Raw genomic sequence first — 21,474 nt, 5'->3', positions numbered from 1 at the left:
CAAAGGCAAAATCCTGGGAAAGGATCTCAGAGCGTGTGATTAGCTCATGCACATTATTCTGGGTGGTCGGTGGTACAGTGACAGGAAGCTGTTCAGGAACCTGAGCTGTCAGTCTTCTGGCTCCGCCCCGTCTGGGGTACGGGTTGTCTGGAGGTGGTCCATCTGGGCAGGGGAGGGTCTAAGTTCCTGTAAAACATCTCAAGGATACATGAGTCAGGAGTCTACCCAGGGCCTTGCGGGGGAACTTGGAGTCCTGCGTCGTCGGTTCAGTTTGCTGCACACTGGCTTGCAGACTCCATTTCCTTTCATCTTGAACTCCTCAGTCTAATCCCCCCACTCTGGGTCACAATCCAGGGACTTGGGCTTCTCTGTGCTTGTGAGGAGTCTGAGGGGCTCCACCAAAAGGGGCTTCACCTGTGCAGTCACACCAGCAGTACGCTTAGATTTGTGGACCACGCACACCTGGTGGCAGATCAAAGACAGCCAAGAAGGGAAAGTCAAGAGAACAAGGAAACCCACTATCAGGCAACTCTGAATAAGCTGCCATCCACGTCGCCCACCAAAGGGCAAATGGGGGCAGCTCTGTGCCAGGAGACAGCATTGAGGAGCCCAGAGCCCGTGGAGTGTAGCCATGGACCTTCCATTGATCGTGATTAACCAAAATGTGAGTAGGTGTGACTAGCCCACAGCTGTGCCCTCCTCCCGGCAGGCTGTGGATCTGAAGCAGAGCCATTGTTCTCAAACACTTAGCATCACAGACGATCTGATCAGCTGCTGAGCAGGCCACACCATCCCAGTGACGTGAAGCCACCAGGAGCACCCAGGGAGTGGGGGGCAGGCATTGGGCTTCTGCAGCAAAGATGCCAACACGCTCCTGTCCCTGCCTCTGCGTCCCCATGGGGTGACACTGTCCACATGAGGAAGGCCCAAAGCCAGCACATGGCTACCTCCTCCAGAAAGCTCTTTGGGACCCACCCGACTCTATGGAAGCCACTCTCCACTCAGCGCCAGAGGCCCTTTGGACCCCCTCAGCCTTTCCTAAGGCCACAGCAGGAGCCTTGCCCTCCAGGGCCTGCATCCTTCCTCCACCCCTCGGTCCTGAAGATGACTGGCACCTAGCAGGACCTTGGCAAACTTGTGTGGGATTAACATACGAGAAGAAGTGAGATGATTCCCACAGCAGGCAGCTGTCCCACATGGTTACACTGCCCAGCCACGGCAGGCCAAAGGACAGGGTAAGCGCTAAGAAAACTTGTATTCAGGCCAAGCAAAAAAAAACGAACCTTCAAAAATCTGCCTGTAAGCTTTTTCCTTTTTTTTTTTTTTAATGAATGCTGAAATTTATCACAGACTTTCCTTTTTTTGAGCAGTTTTAGGTTCACGGCAAAACTGAGGAGGTATGGAGATTTCCCAAATGGCCTGTGCCCCACACACAGGCAGCCTCCCCGCTATCAACATCCCCACCAGAGGGGTACCTGTGTCACAACTGATGAACCCACACGACATGTCATCACCACCCAGAGGCCACGGTTTACCTCAGGCTTCACTCCTGGCATCGGGCAAACCTTCTGACACTAGACAGAGTCCTTTTGCTGCCCGAACAACTCCCCCGTCCTCAGCCAATCCAACCCTCACCCACCCCCTAGCAGCACTGACCTTCGTACTGTGTCCACGGTCTTCTTTTCTAGAAGGCCACGGAGCTGGAGTTGCACAGCATGCAGCCTTTTCAGATTGGCTTCCTGCACTCAGTGATGTGTGTTTGTTCCCTCTGTGTCTGTTTGTTTGTGGCTCGGTGGCTCCTTTCTTTTGGGCCCTGATCAATACTCCATGTCTGGATGGACCCCAGTTTATCTAGGCATCTGAGCTGCTCTCAAGTCTTAGCAATTAAGAACAAAGCTACCATGAGGAGCCTTAAAGATGGCGGCGTGAGAGGTGAGGCAGAAACCTCCTCCCAAAACCACATATGATATGGAAATACAGCAAACACATCTAATCCCAACTGAGCAACAGGAAAGAAGGCTGTGGCAGACTGCCTACACCTGGGGAAAAGAGCAGACCTCAAGGAAAAAGGTAAAGTACCAAAGCCGTGATCCAGAGGCAACCAAGCCCTTCCCCCACCCCAGCTCACCAGCGGGAGGAAGAGAAACAGACTGGGGAGGGGGTGGAGGCCTAGGACTGCTGAACACCCAGCCCTGGAGATCTGCTCCGGGAGCACGAACCTACATTACATGCTCTGGAAATTAGTGGCGTTGGAAAACTAAGACAGGCAGAATACTCAGAGAGACTGAGATTCCAGGCACTTGTGGAAAACACATATCCATAACAGGTCGCTCTGGGACAAAAGAAAAGTGGGCACTCAGAGACTTCCTAACAACAAGAAGGCTGCTAAAGGGGCAAGGATTGTATAGACCTTGCTGCTCAAGAGAAAGGACAGGTGGACAAAATTGTCCAGGTGCACTCTGCCCAGCTGGTTGGGAACTTTCAGGAGCTTCAGGCATTCCATCCCCCTGGCTGGTTACGCAGATACAAGGCTCCCCATCATGATACGCAGCCTGCTGAGCCTTCCTCCCAGCTGGCAACAACTCACAAACTGGCGGCCTCCACCATTGTGCTAGGCCACCTAGAGGGCGGCCCCACCCATGGGAGCTACAATTGCAAAGCAGAGAGGCTTCTCCCTGCATGCTCAGCCCACTGGCCCTGGCAATGGAGACAGGCACTGCAGCCTGGAAGCAGGAAAGAGCTTTTTCCTCCTGACAGGCACGAGTACTGCTCACTTGCAACCCCCACTATCGCTCCAGGGGTCTGAGCAGCTCCAGAGACTAGGGCTTCTAGGCACTAGAGGGTGCCACCTACAAATACGAAATGTCAAAGGAACCTGGTTCAAACCAAAATCCCACAAACACCAGAAGGAGGGCCAAGTGAAACTGAACTCATCTATCTTCCTGCAAGAGATTTCAAAATAAAAATCATAAACATGCTCATGAAGCTACAGAAAAATATTTAAGAACTCAGGGACAAACTTAGGATGGAGATTCAATCATTAAGAAATTCCATATCAGAAATGAAACATACAATGGAGGGATTTAAAAACAGATTAGATGTAGTAGAAGAGACGGTAAATGGAATAGAAATAAGAGATGAGAAATACAAAGAAGCTGAGGCACAGAGGGAAAAAAGGATGTCTAAGAATGAAAGAATATTGAGAGAACTATGTGACCAATCCAAACAGAACACTATTTGCATTATAGGGGTACCAGAATAAGACAAAAAGGAATAGAAAGTGCCTTTGAGGAGGTAATTGCTGAAAACTTCCCCAAGCTGGGGAAGGAGATAGTCTCTCAAGCCATGGAGGTAGAGATCTCCCAACACAAGGGACCCAAAGAAGACAACGCCAAGACATATAATAATTAAAATGGCAAAGATCAAGGATAAGGACAGAGAATTAAAAGCAGCCAGAGAGAGAAAAAAATCACATGCAAAGGAAAAACTATCAGGATATCATCAGACTTCTCAACAGAAACCTTACAGGCCAGAAGGGAGTAGCATGATATACTTAATGCAATGAAGCAGAAGGGCCCCAAACCAAGAATACTGTACACTGGCAAGGTTATCATTTAAATTTGAAGGAGGGATTAAACAATTTCCAGATAAGCAAAAGCTGAGAGAATTTACCTCCCACAAACCACCTCTAGAGTGTTATTTTGGAGGGACTGCTATACATGGAAGTGTTCCTAAGGCTAAATAGCTGTCACCAGAGAAAATGAAACCACAGTAAAGAAAGTAGAACAATTAATTACTAAGCAAATGCAAAATCAAATCAACTACCCCTAAATTCAGTCAATGGATAGAAAAAGAGTACAGAATATGATACCTAATATATAAAGAATGGAGGAGGAAGAAAAAGGAGGGGAAAGAAAAGAACCTTTAGATTGCATTTCTAATAGCATACTAAGGGAGTTAAGTTAGACTGTTAGATAGTAAGGAACTTACCCTTGAACCTTTGGTAACCATGAATCTAAAGCCTGCAATGGCAATAAGTATATACCTATTGATATTCACCCTAAATGTAAATGGTCTGAAAGCACCAATAAAAACAAAGAGTCACTGAATTAATTAAAAAAACAAGACCTATCTATATGTCACCTACAAGAGCCTCACTTCAAACCCAAAGACATACACAGACTAAAAGTGAAGGGATGGAAAAAGATATTTCATACAACTAATAGGGAGAAAAAAGCAGGTGCTGCAGTACTTGTGTCAGACAAAATAGACTTCAAAACAAAGAAAGTAACAAGAGACAAAGAAGGACATTACATAATGATAAAGGGGTCAGTCAAACAAGAGGACATAATCATTATAAATACCTATGCACCCAACATAGGAGCACCTACATATGTGAAACAAATACTAAAAGAATGAAAGGAGGATATAGAATGCAATGCATTCATTATAGGACACTTGAACATACCACTCACTCCAAAGAACAGATCAACCAGACAGAAAATAAGTAAGGAGACGGAGGCACTGAACAACACACTAGAACAGATGGACCTAACAGACATCTACAGAACTCTCCACTCAAAAGCAGCAGGATACACATTTCTCAAGTGCACATGGAACATTTTGAAGAATAGATCATATACTAGGCCACAAAAAGAGCCTCAATAAATTCAAAGAGGTTGAAACTGTACCAACCAACCTCTCAGACCACAAAGGTATGAAAGTAGAAATAAATTGTGCAAAGAAAACAAAAAACCCACAAACACATGGAGGCTTAACAACATGCTCCAAATAATCAGTGGATCTTTCACCAAATTAAAACAGAGATCAAGCAATATGTGGAGACAAATCACAACAATAATTCAATACCACACAATCTCTGGGACACAGCAAAAGCTGTGCTAGGAGGGAAATATATTGCAATACAGGCTTATCTCAAGAAAGAAGAATAATCCCATATGAACAGTCTAAACTCACAATTAATGAAACTAGAAAAAGAAGAACAAATGAGGCCCAAAGTCAGTAGAAGGAGGGACATAATAAAGACTAATGCAGAAATAAGTAAAACTGAGAAGAATAAAACAATAGAAAGAATCAATGAAAGCAGGAGCTTGTTCTTCAAGAAAATAAACAATATAGATAAACCCCTAGCCAGACTTATCAAGAAAAAAAGAGAGTGTACACACACAAACAGAATCTAAAATGAGAAAGGAAAAATCACTATAGACACCACAGAAGTACAAAGAATTATTACAGAATACTATGAAAATTATATGCTAACAAACTGGATAACCTAGAAGAAATGGACAACTTTCTAGAAAAATACAACCTTCCAAGGTTGAACCAGAAAGAAACAGAAAATATGAACAGACCAATTACCAGCAACAAAATTGAGTTGATAATTTAAAAAATACCTAAGAACAAAATCCTGGACCAGATGGCTTCACCACTGAATTTTGTCAAACGCTTAGTGAAGACCTAATACCCATCCTCCTTAAAGTTTTCCAAAAGGTAAAAGAGGAAATACTTCCAAACTCATTCTATGAGGCCAGCATCACTCTAATACCAAAACCAGACAAAGATACCACAAAAAAAAGAAAATTACAGACCAATATCCCTGATGAACATAGATGCAAAAATACTCAACAAAATATTAGCAAATTGAATTCAAAAATACATCAAAAAGATCATCCATCATGATCAAGTAGGATTTATTCCAGGGATGCAAGGGTGGTACAGCATTTGAAAATCTATCAACATCATCCACAACATCAACAAAAAGAAGGAGAAAAACCACATGATCATCTCCATAGATGCTGAAAAAGCATTCAACAAAATTCAACATCCATTCATGATAAAAATTCAACAAAATGGGTATAGAGGGCATGTACCTCAACATAAAAAAGGCCATATACGACAAGCCCACAGTCAACATCATTCTTAACAGAGAGAAGCTGAAAGCTTTTCCTTTAATATCGGGAACAAGACAAGGATGCCCATTCTACCCACTTTTATTCAACACAGTTTGGGAGGTCCTAGCCATGGAAATCAGGCAACACAAAGAAATAAAAGGCTCCCAGATTGGTAAAGAAGAAGTTAAACTGTCACTGTTTGCAGATGACATAATATTGTACATTAAAAAAACACTAAAAAATCCATTCCACAAATACTAGAACTAGTATCTGAATTCAGCAAAGTTGCAGGATACAAAATTAATACACAGAAATCTGTTGCATTCCTACACACTAATGATGAACTACCAGAAAGAGAAATCAGGAAAACAATTCCATTCACAATTGCATCAAAAAGAACAAAATACCTAAGAATAAACCTAACTAAGGAAGTGAAAGACCTATACTCTGAAAACTACCAAACACTCATGAGATAAATTAAAGAAGATACCAATAAATGGAAATACATCCCATGCTCATGGATAGGAAGAATTAATATTGTCAAAATGGACATCCTGCCTAAAGCAATCTGTAGATTCAATGCAATTCCTATCAATATACCAATAGCATTCTTCAATGAACTAGAGCAAATAGTTCTAAAATTCATATGGAACTATAAAAGATCCCAAATAGCCAAAGCAATCCTGAGAAGGAAGAATAAAGCTGGGGGGATTACACTCCCAACTTCAAGCTCTACTACTAAGCCACAGTAATCAAGACAATTGGGTACTGACACAAGAACAGACCCATAGACCAATGGAACAGACTAGAGAGCCCTGATATAAACCCAAGTATATATGGCCAATTAATATAAGATAAAGGAACCATGGACATAGAATGCGAAAATGACAGCCTCTTCAACAACTGGTGTAGGCAAAACTGCACAACTACATATAAGAGAATGAAACTTGATTATTGTCTAACTCCATACACAAAAGTAAACTCGAAATAGATCAAAGACCTGAATGTAAATCATGAAACCATAAAACTCTTTGAAGAAGATATAGGCAAAAATCTCTTGAATATAAACATGAGCAACTTTTTCCTGAATGCATCTCCTCAGGCAAGGGAAACAAAATAAAAAATGAACAAATGGGACTGCATCAAACTAAAAAGCTTCTGTACAGCAAAGGACACCATCAGTAGAACAAAAAGGCATCCTACAGTATGAGAGTATTTGTAAATGACATATCCAACAAGGGGTTAACATCCAAAACATATAAAGAACTCACACGCCTCAACACCCATAAAGCAAATAACCCTATTAAAATATGGGCAGAATTGCTGAACAGACACTTCTCCAAAGAAGAAATTCAGATGGCCAACAGGCACATGAAAAGATGCTCCACATCACTAATTATCAGGGAAATGCAAATAAAACCACAATGAGACATCACCTCACACCAGTTAGGATGGCCAACATCTAAAAGACTAGGAACAACAAATGCTGGCAAGGATGCAGAGAAAGGGGAACCCTCCTACACTGCTGGTGGGAATGTAAGCTAGTTCAACCATTGTGGAAAGCAGTATGGAGGTTCCTCAAAAAACTGAAAACAGAAATAACCTTTGACCCAGGAATTCCACTCCTAGGAATTTACCCAAAGGAAACAAGGTCTCAGATTCAAAAAGACAGATGCACTCCTATGTTTATTGCAGTACTATTTATAACAGAGAAGACACGGAAGCAACCTAAGTGTCCATCAGTGGATGAATAGTTAAAGAAGATGTACATATACACAATGGAATACTATTCAGCCATAAGAAGAAAACAAATCCTATCATTTCCAACAACATGGATGGAGCTGGAGGGTATTATGCTCAGTGAAATAAGCCAGGCAGAGAAAGACAGGTACCAAATGATCTCACTCATATGTGGAGTATTACAAGGAAGCAAAACTGAAGGAACAAAACAGCAGTGGACTCACAGACTCCAAGAAGGGACTAGTGGTTACCAAAGGGGAGGGGTGGGGAAAGGTGGGTGGGGAGGGAGGGAGAAGGGGACTGAGGGGTATTATGATTGGTACACATGGTGTGGAGGTGGTCACGGCGAAGACAATGTAGCACGGAGAAGACAAGCAGTGACTCGGTAGCATCGTAACTACGCTGATGGACAGTGACCTCAATGGGGTTTGGGGGGACTTGATAATATGGGTGAATGTAGTAACCACAATGTTTTTCACATGAAACCTTCATAGCAATATATATCAATGATTCCTTAATAAAAAAAAAAAAGAAGAAAGCTACCATAAACCTCCTTGTGAAGGTTTTAGTGTAGATAACAGATTTTGAGTCCTTTGTGTAAATATGGGTAAATATGCTGGGTCATGTGGTAAGAGGACGTGTAGCTTTGTAAGAAGCTGCTGAACTGCCTCCTCGGGCAGCTGTGCCACTTTGCACTTCCTCCAGCAACGGATAAAAGTTCCTGCTGCCCCTATTTTACTGTGAACTTTCTTGTGTTTTTTTTTCTTTTAAAAAACAATTACATCTTCCTTTTCAGTATAAAGGGTCAGTGTGTAAGAGACAATCCTTCATCACACACGCCGCCATCTGCTGGCAGTACCGAAACGTGTGCAGACCAGGGTGCCTCCAGTTAAGGAATCTACCGATAATTAGCTGAAAATTCTCTTCCACTTTCTTGCCAGCCCTGCAGTGTCTGTGAAGGGCAAACACGGGGCTGCGGACACCCCGGTGTTTAAGCAGTGAATCTGGGTTCCGGGTGAGAATACAAGGTTTCCTTGGACTCCTCAACTCTCCATTCCTGCCTCTACCCACTCAGCAAATGTTTCTGGAGCACCTGCCTGCATGTCCCAGGCCCTGTGCTGGGTTCTGGGACTGGGACTGTGAGCGAGACACAGTCCCCGCCTGCAGGGAGCTTACAGTCCACACCAGACGGGCCACAAACAAGCACACAAGCACACGGAATGCCTGTCGTGGGGGGCGCTCCTCACTGTGCCTCTGACTTTCAAAGGGTAGCTTTGGTTCTGGGTCATCTGCGCGCCCTCCAGGGCCGCTGGCACCCCACATGGTGGCTGGGAGATGGTGGGAGTGAAAGAATCCCAGACTGCACCAGGGCCTCCTGCCGGTTCCTCCTGCTGAGCCTGAAGGGGAGAGGTGGCCCCTGAATTACTTCAGTGTCACTTCCTCCAGGGAGCCTTCCATGACCTCCCTGAGCAGATCTGACACCCCCACCCCACAAAGGTCTGTGTGTGGCCTCCCCTGTAGCTCTCATGGCCCATGTAGGTCTACAGTTCCTCCTGTGATTATTCCAACACCCAGCCCCCATTGGATGAACAGCACTAAAAGGAAGGCCTGGCACTGGCTTGAGCTGGCCCCTGCCGTGACCCTGCCGTTCCTGGCATGCAGTGGGAGCTCATCAAACGAATAAGCAAGTGAGTGAATGCATGCCCCATGCTCCAGGAGGGGGTGGGGGTAAGAGCCACCCTGCTAGCACCAGGTCCTGAAGGAAACGTGCCCGCTGTTGTGAGAGCTCAAATGTGCGGGTCTCATTTGGAGGACATCTGGTAATGTCCCCCTCCCTCCTCTCCCCCCACCACCACCCAGGACACCCAGGACATGCAATTTAAGCTGAGCTGAGGCTTGAAGAATGAGTTGACCAAGCAAAAAGTGCGGGGGGCTGGAGAGAGACATTCTAGGCAGGGGGCAGTGGTGCGTGCCAGGTGTGGAAGGGGCTCAGTGGGAGCAGTGCGGGAAGGGCATGGGGAGCAGGAGGCAGAAGGGGGCAACCTTGATGGGTCTCCTGCACCTTTACTCAACAGATTCACTGGGCACGGCTGTGCCAGGCTCTGTGCTCGTCACACTTAGGCCATCATATTGAGACCATTGGTTTTGACCCTAGAAGCAGTGGTTGTCTCGCCTGAGGGTTGCAGGGCCCCTGCTGACTGTGGATTCAGAGCCCGAGAAATAACAAAAGAACGTTCTTGGGGCTAAAGGGTTTATACTAGGCTTTACTCCCGGGGCAGGAGGTTGAGCACTGGAATCCCGTCCCATTCAGCAGCGCACACGTTCCTAGCCCACCTGGTCTCTGCCCCAGCCCAGAGCACTGGGCGGAGCTCCTTAATAGTGACTCGGTCAGTAATAGCTCATTGCCTAGCGGGTGGGAGCAGTAGCCCAGCAGCAGGCCAGTTACATCAAGTAGCTCAGAGTCAGGTGAGGCTCCCGATCACAGGAATGTCCGTTGTCACCAGCGCACAAGCACTGAAGACCTTTAGCAGCTGTCAGGCCACCACTGGTAAGGGTGCTGCGGGCATTACTGCAGGAGGCGGCGGGCCCAGCTGTGTGGCTCTGAGCCTGGAGGAAGCAGGACGGCTCACTGGCTGGATGTAGGCAGCGCGAGCGAGCGGGGCTGTCCGGGCTGGACCCCGTTCCCGCGGCTGGGGTGAGGGCTGGGGTTGCAGAGCACACTGCCAAGAGGGCCTGGGCCGCCCCCCGAATGCTAAGCTCCAGGCGGCCCTGCGGGGCCCGGCCAGATGCGGCGTTTATGTCGACGGACACTAACCAGAAACAACTTGGAGCTCGGAAGGATTCCAAAACAAAACCACTAACATCTTATCACGAAACCAACTGCAGGGGGCACGGGTTTAATACCGCATCGCGTTGGTTTTCTCCCAACAGCCGGCAGCGATCGGAGCAGTTCCCGCCGGCCCACCCTGGTCTTGCCTTCCGCGGGCACCACGGGGAGCAACACGCCCGGGAAGGGCGCAGGGCGAGTGCGCGCCAACTGCGCCCCCCGCCCCCCGTCTCGGCGAAGACGCCTCGGGGAGGCAGCGGCGGGTCCCCGGGCACGCGCGCTTAGGCGCCGCAGAGGCCGGGGCTTCTGCAGGGCGGCGGGACCAGCTCGCCGCGGGCAGCAGCGCACACGGGCACGTGGGGCCGCGCGCCACGGCGCACCGCCGACCTTCACTCCTGAGTGCAAAGCCTAATGCCTCTGACAGACGTGCAGGATCTAAGTACTCTCGCCTGTAAGAAAGGAAAAAAACAGTACTACTGAGGGAACACCGCGCGCCTTTATCTGCGAGGCGGCTCCGCACGTGCGCTTCACCTGTGCCCCCAGCACAGGAGCCGGGCCAGTGCCGGGCCACGGAGGGTCCCCGGCCACCGCCTCGCCCCCAGGGCCCCAAACCCGGCCGGCCCCGCTCCGGGGCGGCTCCTCTGCAGCTCGGGGCGCAGCGGGGCCCACCGCGGGGGGCGGCGGGCAGGTCACACCCACCAGCAGGACACCGCGGCAGGGGACGCCGCGCAGCCCCCACGCTGGGCGGACGCCAGCAGTGCCCAAGGCGCCCAGGATCCAGCACCCGGAGCCTGGAGACCCCGGCCGTCAGCGAGCGCAGAGAGCCAGACGCAGAACGCGGTCCGCCAGCCTCAACACTAAGCAAAGTACTGCCCAGGGGCTAGCGAGCGTGGCCGCCGCCCCTCTCAAACGTGGCGGTCACAGAAACAGCACAGGACGTGCCCCTCACAAACATGGCCGTCGCCCTTCTCAAACCTGGCGACTGTAGCGACAGCAAGGTATGTGCCCCTTACAAATATGGCCTCCTCCCCTCTCAACCGTGGCGGCCACAGAAGCAGAAGGAATATGCCCTTCACAAGTATGGCAACCCACGCGCGCCGCTACGTAAAGCGACGATTTTGTTGAGTCACATGTTTGGGGACGCCGGTCTGTGATTGGTCAATATTCCAGAGACGTCAGACGCCGCGGCGCGAGCCGAGGGTTGCCGGGTTGCTGCTGGAAAGCGTTGTGGCGGCGCGCGGGAGTTCGGCGGCGTCGCGCCGCTCACACTCATGAGGAGCCGGAAGGTGAGGAGACCGGGGCCGGGCGGGAGCTGTGCCGAATGTCTGGGGAACCGAGGCGTGTTCACGGGGCAGCCTCTGCCTGGTCCTCGCCCTCACGAAGGGCTCCTGGCCACGCTGCTGGGTCGCGGGGGCCCCTGGGCGGGTCCTCCTGGGAAACGGTCGGCGCCCCGGCGTTCCCATCGCTACCACTCGCCGGCCCTCGGCGCGTGAGCGCCGCTGGGTCTTCTACCCGCGCCCGGGGGACTGACGGTGCCGGCGGGCAGGGCTGTGAACTAGGCCGCGGCCCCGGAGGGCCGGCTGGGTCTGCGGGAGGAGGGGGCCGCATCCGGGCTCCCGCCGTGCTCGGGACTGGAGCGCACCGCTCCCGGGCCGGCGGCAGCTCTGCGTCTCTGCGGACGGCGGGCGGTCGGGGGCGCGGGTGGTACCCCAGTCTGAGGTCTCTGCCTTTTCATGGAATTGTTTAGCTCGTTCCCATTTAATGTTCCTGAGAGTTGGATGCCATAGGTCGTTTCACTTTTTCTTTATGTATGTCTGTTTTCTTCTGTTTCCTGTTTAAATTGATTAGAATGGATGTTTTGTCATGTAGCATTTTAACAACCTTTTTGACTTTTTTTCTCTAGTTTTTCCCCAGTGGTTGCTCTAGATTTTACCACGTAATTGTAGCTTAGCAGAATCAGCTTCAGATTTGTACTAGCTTAATTTCAATGCGATGTTGAGAATCACTCCGTTGTAGCTCTAGTTCCTTTTCCCACTTTTTTGACTGTTACATCTGTTACGTCCACGTTATACTATCAACATCTGTTAATGTTGCAAACCTAAGGATGCCTTGTTATAATTACTTTACCATCTGTAGCTCCCACCCTCCTTTCTGCCGTTACTGGCAAATAAAGCACCTTCCTGTATACGTTATATGCATACTGTCGAATTCAACTGCGCTTTAAGTCAGTTAAAAGAAGAAAGGAGATGATGTGCATGTAAACTGTCTTCTGTAAGGACACAACACCTTTACTGGGGCTCTTTTTCTGTTGATTTGAATACTGTTGAGGACCACCTGCTGTTAGCTTAAAGAACTTTGGTATTTCTTTTAAGGCAGGTCTGCTGGCAGCAAATTCTCCCAGGTGTGTTTCTCTGGAAGTGTCTGCCTTCATTTTTGAAGGACAGTTTTGCTGGGTATCAGACTCTTGGCTGACAGTTTTTTTTCTTTGAGAACTTTAAATATGTTTGGATATGCCTGCTATGTTCTGGCCTCCATTTGTCTGCTGGTACGTCACAGACCTTTATCGGCTCCTCTTGTAAGGAGCCACGTCCTCTTGCTGCTTTCGAGATTCTCTCCTTCTCTTATTTCAGCATGCTTACAATGTGTCTGTGTGTGGATCTTTTCATTGATCCTGCTTTGAGATTCCTTGGTGTGTAAGCAGTTGCTTTTAAGTAAGTTGGGAAGTTTTCACCATTACTTCTCTGAATATTTTTTGCTTTCTCCTTTCTGTTACTGCTGTTACACAGATGTTGGTGCACCTATGTCCAGCAGTTCTCTAAGACCCTTCGTTTTTCTTCATTGTCTTTTTCTCTGCTCTTCGGCTTGCACAATCCCTGTCTTTCAAGTTTGTTCATTGTTTCTTTAGCCAGTTCATATCTACTCTTGAGCCCCTGTAGTGAATTTTTTATTTCAAGTATTGTTTGGTTCAACTACAGAATTTCCATTTAGTTCTTTCTCATAATTTTTGTCTTGAGAAACAAGAAAAGCTGACCACCGTAGTAGGGTCCACCAGAAAGATTTGAAGCCTGAGTATTGAAGGTTTCTTTAACTCTGGGAGACTCAGAATGGCCACTCTTGAAAACTTAAATTTTCTAACACTGTAATATGATCTGTTAATTAAAACCAAGCAAATGCTGAACAAAGTATGTATCATCACCACGTCTGTTCTCCTCTGCTGTCCAGATTCCTGCTCAAGAACATAAGATAAGCAAAAAGGTTTGCTCATCTTCTTAATGCCCTTTGGGACCAAGATGATGTATGTGCCCAGCCCTTCTTTCAGCATCACAAATGTGATGCAAATGGATGCACCCCTTTTGAAATTCTGTCTTTCTCGCCTGTCTCCCTGACGATGGAAAAATCTTTGTATGACCTGGACTCCTTGAAACATTTCTATCAATGGTAGTTAATGTTTCCAGGCTTGTAAGAACAGCCAGCCCCAAGTAAAACTCCATTTTTATTAAAGGTAACAAATGAATTTTTCTTTAATCTGTTTATTGATATTCTCTGTTCAATGCAGCATTGCCATCAAGTCTTTACTCTGTAATCGTGGTTCTTTTTAGCCCTTGAACATGTCTATAACAACTGCTCTGAAGTCTTTCTGGTAAACCCAACACTGGTCTCTCACAGGGAGCTGTTGCCTGCTTTTATTCCAGGATAGGGTGCAGCTTTCGTGTTCCTTGCATGCTTCATAATTTTTCAGATAATATATTGTAGCAACTCGGGGTGCTGGTTCCCGACCCAGGGCTTGTTAGTGTTAATATGCCACCCAGGCGTGATTTTCCACTTGCTGCTACAGGTGCAGGTAGTGCCTAAGGAAAGAGATGAAGCTCCCACTGTTTTGCCTGCCTCTCCCCAAGCAGAATCTCCAAGCTGGGGCTCTGTATGCAGGGACAGCGATGGGCTTCTCTGTGTGACTCAGCTGCTCAGCTCGCCTCTCCTGGCCTGGAAGCACATCTCGCAGCAGGGCCAAGGGCGATGAGACCCCAGCCCCCTCAGTGCTCTGACCAAGCTGGGGCCCCAAATGGACTAGTGGGGTGTGGGCAGAAGGGAGCCCCTTCCTGTGAACCACACTCACCCGGGACTCAGCCCCACAGCAGGTGGGATGAGGGCCAGTGGGAAAGGCTGTCCTGCTCTCTGTGGGAAGAATGCCCTCCGGCCGGGAGCAGCAGCCCCGTGACCTTGGCTGTGGCATGTGGAGTTCAGATGCCACGGACTCCCAAGTTCTCCTAGGTGTGCTCAAATAACTGTTTCTTCATTTGCTCTTTGCCCATAGGACCATTTCTAAAGGCCTTAGCTTTTTAAAAATAACTTTTCACCAGTTTCACTTTGGGGAGAGTCAGTATTGGAAGTTGATCTCGTTTCCTGCCGTTTTTAGGAAACCACATTTTTGCCTTTGACATCCCAGTTTAAACCAGCCTGCTTGGAAGGAGGAAGACCTCAGTGATGGGAGGTTTTCCATCTCGGCTTGTGTGGGATTTCCTCCGTGGGATTATGTGGAAGCAACCAGGTTGCCCAATTGAAGAGCAAACGCTCTCCAAGCTAGAAAAAGAGGTACTAGATCTTGACATTTTGGAGCTGGTAACTTAGGGGTGGTTTTACCCAAGATTAAACTAGAGCCAGAGAGCTCCAGGTTTGACTCCGCAGAACAAGAGCAGATGACACATGGGCAGCTCCAGAACCTGTAGCAACCACAGCTCAGCCTCAGCCAGACCCAGAGCTTACCTGGCAGAGGGGCCCGGAAGCTGAGTGCTAGCAAACCCACCTGGGGAGCCTGAGGCACCGACAGTCTTAGAACCTCTGCTTCGAAGCATCCGGAAGCATAATGAGGTTTAGAGCCACGAAAGAGCCAAGTTCAGTCCCTGCAAAAGAGCCAGGCAGCTTCACATGAGCAGCTCCTGGGGCTCGTGTCGGGAAAGAACCGTGGGTGATGAAGCAGGGTGAGGATTTTGAAGCCAGAGGTTACCGTGTAACCTCGAAGAGGTTCCCTGCTGGACTCACCTCAGCTGAGGTGGGGCCACTGCACATCGGCACCCACTGAAGGCGGCAGCTGTCATCCAGGGACTCTGTATCCAGGGACAGTGGTGGGCTTCTCTGCCTAGAGAGCTGAGCACAACCCACGTAGGGGAAATGTTTGGAGGACTCACGATGGAAAGGAGAGGCTGGTCCGTGGCTGGGGACAAAATATGTCTGTCCCTGCCATGGCAGTGTGCACGCTTCAGGGAGGCGTGCGGTGTGGGGCTAGCTGGCAGGCCTGTCCCTGCAGAGGGGTGCTCTGAGGCCTCTGTGGGCTCAGTGCCTTGGGGGTTGCTGACCATCCTGCTGCCGGGCCCTTTCAGCAAAGCCCTGCTCCTGGGACCCGGGTGTGGGTCCATTTCTGGCCTGGTGGCCTTGCTCACATCACACTCTTGGCGGGGCCACTGCCTCCCATGTGTTGCTGTGTTTTCCTCCTTTCTAAGTACTTTCCAGGAACCCTCTTGGTGTCATGCAGGCTTGGAGAACAACCCCCTCCAGGGGCCCCTAGAGGCATCTTGGGCTGCGGGTGGGTGCGGATGAAGGCTTTCTTCCCTTGCTCATTTCAGCTCTGTGCTACCCTTCATCTGCCCCCTCTGAGTCCCCATTCTGGGGCCCATTTGACAAGAGCTTTTTTATTATTTGAAGTCTTAAGTTGAGCTTTAAGTGTACTATTTTCTAAGTGTATGTGGTATCCATTCTGGAGCAGGAAAAGGAACTAATGGGAAAACTGGTGAGATTCAAAAAAAGACTGTAGTGTAGCTAACGCAGCAGGCTGACCTCTAGCCCCACCGGGCATGCCACGGCATGGTACATACAGGAAGCTGAGTGGAGCAGGTGTGGGGCTCCCTCTGTGGTTTTTGCCCCTTGCCTGAAAACCTAGAGTAATTCCTAATCAGAATGATTTTGTTTTATTATTTTAATTAATTCCTTTCTAGTTATGAGGTTTTCTTTTGCATTCATAGGAAAATGGAGGTGAACCAATTTGTTAATGTTAAGTCAGAAGCTAACTGTTTTGAACTAATAGAATTAGGTCTGTTTCCATCTATAATTTGAGGACAGGAGAGTGAGGTGGGGGCTGGCTTCTGTTTTCTTATGTTACTGTATCAAGAACTTGGACGCTGTGTAAAAGTATGTAACCTCCCAAGGAAGGACATGAGCTGCTTATTCTAACCACTTTTCAAGGTGAGTTAATGTCTGTTACCTTGTCGTGGAGGCTCCAGGAACCTGTACGTACAGTGATGGGAGATTGTTCCAAGCTGCCATGATTGTGAAAAGAATAAATGTGTATCTGAAACCCAAACAGAGTTCCTTTTGAATTTGCATGTGGAGGCCACAGTATCTTTGTGAAGATGATAAAGCATGGGTGGGAGAGACTGTCTGCAGGCTTTCCCCTTAGTTAGGAAACCACCGTCTCCACACTCATGTTTCTTTGCCAAGAACATTTCTGACTGGCCTTTGGATCTGGTCCAGCTCACAGGTGGAGTGCGGTCTTCCACACGCCTGAGAGCCCAGAATTATCCAGCCAGGTTGGCCTCTGCTCAGGAAGTCAGTGTCACCACGTCTGCCGGGACAGTATGTCAGGTGAGCCTCATTACCACTGATGCCAAGACCTGGACTGGTGTGTCCGATTCTACACAGAATTTTCCTTCAGAGGTGAACTCTGTTAGAAACGCTGCGTGTTGCTTATATGCCAGAGGAAGAAGTGACCAGGCTGTATTTGTTTCCAGAAAAAGACACGCTCTCCAATGCCGGCAGGGGTCTGCTTTCCAAGCGATCACCCACCAGGTGTATGTCTCAGACCCAGACTCCAGGTGCACGTCAGCTGGTCCTTTCCAATGCAGTCTCCTGAGAGACGCCAGCACAGGGCCCTGATGCTGCACCCCTGGAGGCTGTAAGAGAGAGGCAGCCTGTGTCTGCTGCTCGGCATGATGCAGCTGTGCATCAAGCAGCCCTGGATCCCAGAGCTGCTGGCTCTGCTCGGGCTCTGGCCGGGCTCGGCTGCACACCAGCGGCTCGCAGAGTGTCACTCACAGGGCGCTGCTTGTTGAACCTGAGCTGAACCGTTTTAACAAATGCTTGTTCACCACCTGCTCTACCATAAAACAAAGATTCCTGCCTCTCTGTGGCTTGTATTTTAGCATAAATGAATGAAAATTGGACTCTCATGTCGCAACTTCATAACATATCAGTACATGTTTCTGACGTGGCCTTGGGTAACAGCTCCCCCGGGGAAGGCAGGTGAAGGACAGATTGGGTGCTTGCCGAGTCTTCCCCAGCCGTCACTTGGCTTTTGGCCCTGTGGTGGCAGACAGTGAAGTGACCCTGTTGTAGAAGTTGAGGCCCCAGCATCTGTGTCATTTAAGACGTGAGGAGGAGTGCCAGCCCCGGTTTGTAATCCTGGATGGGTCTGGCTTTCCCTCACAGTTTCCTTTCTTGACAGACTTCCTCATCACACAAAACCACCGACAGGCGAACTTCCAAGAAGTTCAAGTGTGACAAAGGTCATCCTGTGAAACCAGACTTACAGACACTAGCCTCTAAGAGCAATCGCGGTGGTCTGCCCAAAGCACCAGCGAAGCCCCTGTGTCAACAGGAGCCCCTGGGCTTCGCTGAGGATGGTGCGCTGCTTGCAGGCAAGGAAGCCAGCGTTTCTGCAGGGCCGGAGGTGGCAGGCCAGCCCCATGCCCACAGAGCTGTGAGCCACGCTTGCTCGGCAGAGACTGAAGGTGGCCCGTCCCCACCAAGACTCGGTGCCCCCCTCAGGGAAGAGTCTAACGGCAGCCCCACCACACAAGACGGGTCGGCCCTGGAGACAGAGCCGGGCCACGCACCCCCACTGCAGATGGACAGCAGCGTCTTCCTGGATGACGACAGCAATCAGCCAGTGCCAGTGAGTCGGTTCTTTGGGAACGTGGAGCTCATGCAGGTAAGGCTGGCGCCTTCTTCCCTCCATAGGTGCCCCTCAGCACCTGCACCTCAAGTCATGTACACCCACTCTACTGCTTGTAGGTACTACCTCAAGACAAAGTCAAGTATTCAATAATAATTTTAACCCAGAAGGAGAAAACCATGTTTTGGGCACCCCCGCCCTGTCTCAGCTGAGAACCATGTCTCTTCCCATGGCCAGCAGGGCTGGGTGGCATGGGGCCCTGGCTCTGGCCGCAGGGCTGTGAACAGCTGCCCCACAGTCACTGGGCCTTCTCTGGTTTTTAGCGCTCTGCCTGTCCCTCAGCGAACCCCCCAGGGGAATGAGCCCTCACCAGGGTCCCTCAGCGAACCCGCCCCCTCACTCTGCAGGCCCTGGCCGGCTGTCCTGGGAGACACTGCACGGCTGGCAGGGCGAGAGGAGGGCAGCTGGCTGTGGCACAGTGTGGCTGAGGCGGGTGTGCTCTTCCCCCACCAGGACCTTCCCCCAGCGTCCTTATCCTGTCCTTCAATGAGCAGGCGAGAATTCAGGAAAATGCACTTCAGAGCCAAAGATGACGAGGAGGATGACGACGCCGAAATGTAGGGAACAAGTACATGCATGATCGTTCCACATGTTCAGCACAGTTAACCACTTGGCAAATAACAAATGTAGTTTATATAAAGCTCCTCGCCCAGAGAATGTGTTCTTAATAAACTTCAGGACTGACCCATAGAAATCAGCGGTGCCAAATAGCGGGTACCTGTGGGAACACTCACCCTTGAGAACTGGAGACCTTGAGAGCAGAGGGCTGCTACTACCTCCAGCGCTTTCCTCTGTACATACATAGTGACTGAGTCAGCTGGGGGGCTTGGCGTAAATGAGATCTTCGTAAAGAAGGTCACTCAGCCTCTGTAGTTTGATAATATGCAAGCTTATTTTCCATTATCAAAATTCTTGTGGTGATTCAGTGTCAGTTCTTAAAGAATTCTTCTTTATTTCTGTATATGGAGCTAATGTTTACCTTGAGAATTTTGCAAAATGCATATGGGGAAAAAAAATAAAATATATTTTGAAAATATTTTCAGGGAAGTCTGTGTCCCTAAAACCATAATCGTTTCTAAAATATTTAAAAGCCAGAGGAGAAACACATCCTGACCTGTGTCATACTCGTCAGGCAGGGTCAGCCCCTGTGCCTGTTAGCCAGAGAGGGTGAGGCCCAGAGGGGCCTGCTCGGGGGGGTGCAGTGAGGAGGCTGGGGCTCCTGGGATGGCAGGGTCTCCAGCATGTCCCTTGCCTGTGCGGTGGGGGAGACTAGCCATCCCTCAAGGGCTGTGCCCTCCTTGGCGGTGCAGAACTAGGCAGGGGCAGCTGCTCTGCTGGACGTGCACCCCCTTGCATTGGGGGCCCCCTGAGCCATCTCCTCACCAACAAGCTGGGGAGCAGTGCAGGTGTGCTCACTCTGCTGCCCCATTCTGCCCTGCTGCCTACAGAGGGTGCCAAGGCCCTGGGCTGGGGGGGCACCCGGGAGGGGAGCACCCAGAAGGGAGCCTGAGTCCTTGGGTGACAGACAGCAGAGGAGCTGCCTGCGATTAGGAAGAGATGGTATTGGAATCCCGTGAGTGAGCCATGGTGTTGCTGTTTCTGAGCTACAGCAACCCCACCTTTGCAGTTTACTTTCCATGGTTTCAGTTACCCGGGGTCACCTGCAGCCGGAAGAAAACCCTCGCCCTGAGTGTCCCCAGGGCAGTAGCAGTCTCATGCTGTGTCACATGCCCTCATCCTCACCCCACTGCACCGAATCACGTCAGCACTTCATCACCTCCTGTCAGGAAGGGCGAGTGCAGCACAATAAGGTATTTGGAGAGAGCGGGATCCCATGCACATCACTTTTCCTAGTGTGTTGTTAGTCAGTTTTATTAGTCACTAACCTATCAGTGGGCCTGCCTCATAAATTACCCTTCACCAAGTGTGGGAAAACAGCATATACAAGACTCAGTGCTTCCACAGACTCAGGCATCCACAGGGGTCTCGGAATGTGTCCCCCATGGGAAGGAGGACGACTGGATACACTCCTGCTTTAGTTATAACAGCAGCTAGACCTAACTCCATTAAAACGTCCTATGAAGCATGGAAACATTTTACATAACATCATTTGGGGGCAAGATGCCGAGGTGTCCTGTGAGGCTCTTCAGCTCCCTCACGCTTCCAGACTGCCTCACTTGAAAGTAGCTTTCCCCACAGCCATTCTTAGATTCCGGTGTGATTTTCCCGTTAGCAGCTGCAACCTCCGTGACTCAATAATTCTGTGGTGTTTTGATTGATGAGCTACTCTGCATTTAATACACGGAATTGTTGCCTTTAAAGGTGTTCTGGTGGCAGCCAGGGGAATAACTTTCCACTTGAGGTTCTGCAGCCATGACTGCTAACCACCACCCCTGGGGTAGTGGAGGCCCAGCTTCCACATATTTGAGGTTTTGTCTTCCCAACGGCTGGCTTCCGAGAGGAGCGTCATCCCGAATCAGCACGCCAGCGGAAGAAGTGCGTTACATTCCCATCAGAACGTGGCAGTGGAAACCATGTACTCAGGACGCCCCTGCCCTCCACCTCCTCGTGACGAGCACCACCCGGGAGCAGCCCCTCCCCGGTCTGCTGGGGCTCTAAAAGCCAGTCCTGTGAAGGCCCAAGTGCCCAGGTGTGTCCCTCTCTAACTTACAGCTTAAGACACGGCAGGGCTTCCTGTTTCCCCAGGCGTGAGCTGGCTCCGCCAAATCCAAGCTGTGTCGTTTCACGCGGCGATGGGGAGGATCTTTTGAAGTCCAGAAAACTCCATACGGAATCTCCTGGATGCTGAGGGGGGCAAGAGACTGCAAATCTACACCCTCGAGGGTCACTCGCCTGTGAGTAAAATGCTACCCAAGGAAAACGCCAGGTGTCCCACAGAGCATGGACCCGAGTGGCAAGCAGGAGCCTCGTGGTGCACCCGGGGGCCCATTCCGGGCCCACGTGCAGAAGCACACAGCAGGCCTTACTAGACT

At 49.7% G+C, this 21,474-nt stretch overlaps 1 protein-coding gene and 1 long non-coding RNA gene across 4 annotated transcripts; one reads left to right on the top strand and one right to left on the bottom strand.

The window, feature by feature from the left end:
- Window positions 1–10,528: 10,528 nt before the first annotated feature.
- Window positions 10,529–11,493, bottom strand: LOC140848797 (uncharacterized). The gene is made up of 2 exons (XR_012129939.1): window positions 11,179–11,493; window positions 10,529–10,928 (listed from the first exon to the last, which is right to left on the bottom strand). It is a non-coding gene; the product is annotated as an uncharacterized lncRNA (long non-coding RNA).
- A 151-nt stretch (window positions 11,494–11,644) lies between these two features.
- Window positions 11,645–19,517, top strand: C4H1orf174 (chromosome 4 C1orf174 homolog). Of its 3 annotated transcripts, none has more exons than XM_073233077.1 (4): window positions 11,645–11,765; window positions 17,002–17,112; window positions 18,125–18,457; window positions 18,935–19,517. In XM_073233077.1, the coding sequence occupies exons 1-4, from the start codon at window positions 11,751–11,753 to the stop codon at window positions 19,040–19,042; spliced, it is 567 nt and encodes a 188-aa protein (XP_073089178.1). In that variant the 5' UTR covers window positions 11,645–11,750; the 3' UTR covers window positions 19,043–19,517. The 3 variants fall into 3 exon arrangements, with proteins under 3 accessions (XP_073089178.1, XP_073089176.1, XP_073089177.1); XM_073233075.1 differs by having other exon boundaries at window positions 11,648–11,765; window positions 17,972–18,457; XM_073233076.1 differs by lacking the exon at window positions 17,002–17,112 and having other exon boundaries at window positions 11,654–11,765; window positions 17,972–18,457.
- Window positions 19,518–21,474: the final 1,957 nt, after the last annotated feature.

Source organism: Manis javanica, chromosome 4 (assembly GCF_040802235.1).
Source record: "Manis javanica isolate MJ-LG chromosome 4, MJ_LKY, whole genome shotgun sequence".
Lineage (NCBI taxonomy): Eukaryota > Metazoa > Chordata > Mammalia > Pholidota > Manidae > Manis > Manis javanica.
The sequence above is the reverse complement of the archived record's forward strand: the minus strand, read 5'-3'. Positions and strand labels throughout refer to the sequence as shown.

Bases quoted from the DNA above. Each gene is read 5' to 3' on its own strand.
- C4H1orf174 (XM_073233075.1), top strand. The intron at 17,113-17,971 runs GTGAGCCTCATT...CTTTCTTGACAG, and splicing joins CTGCCGGGACAGTATGTCAG to ACTTCCTCATCACACAAAAC. The intron at 18,458-18,934 runs GTAAGGCTGGCG...TTCCCCCACCAG, and splicing joins GGAACGTGGAGCTCATGCAG to GACCTTCCCCCAGCGTCCTT.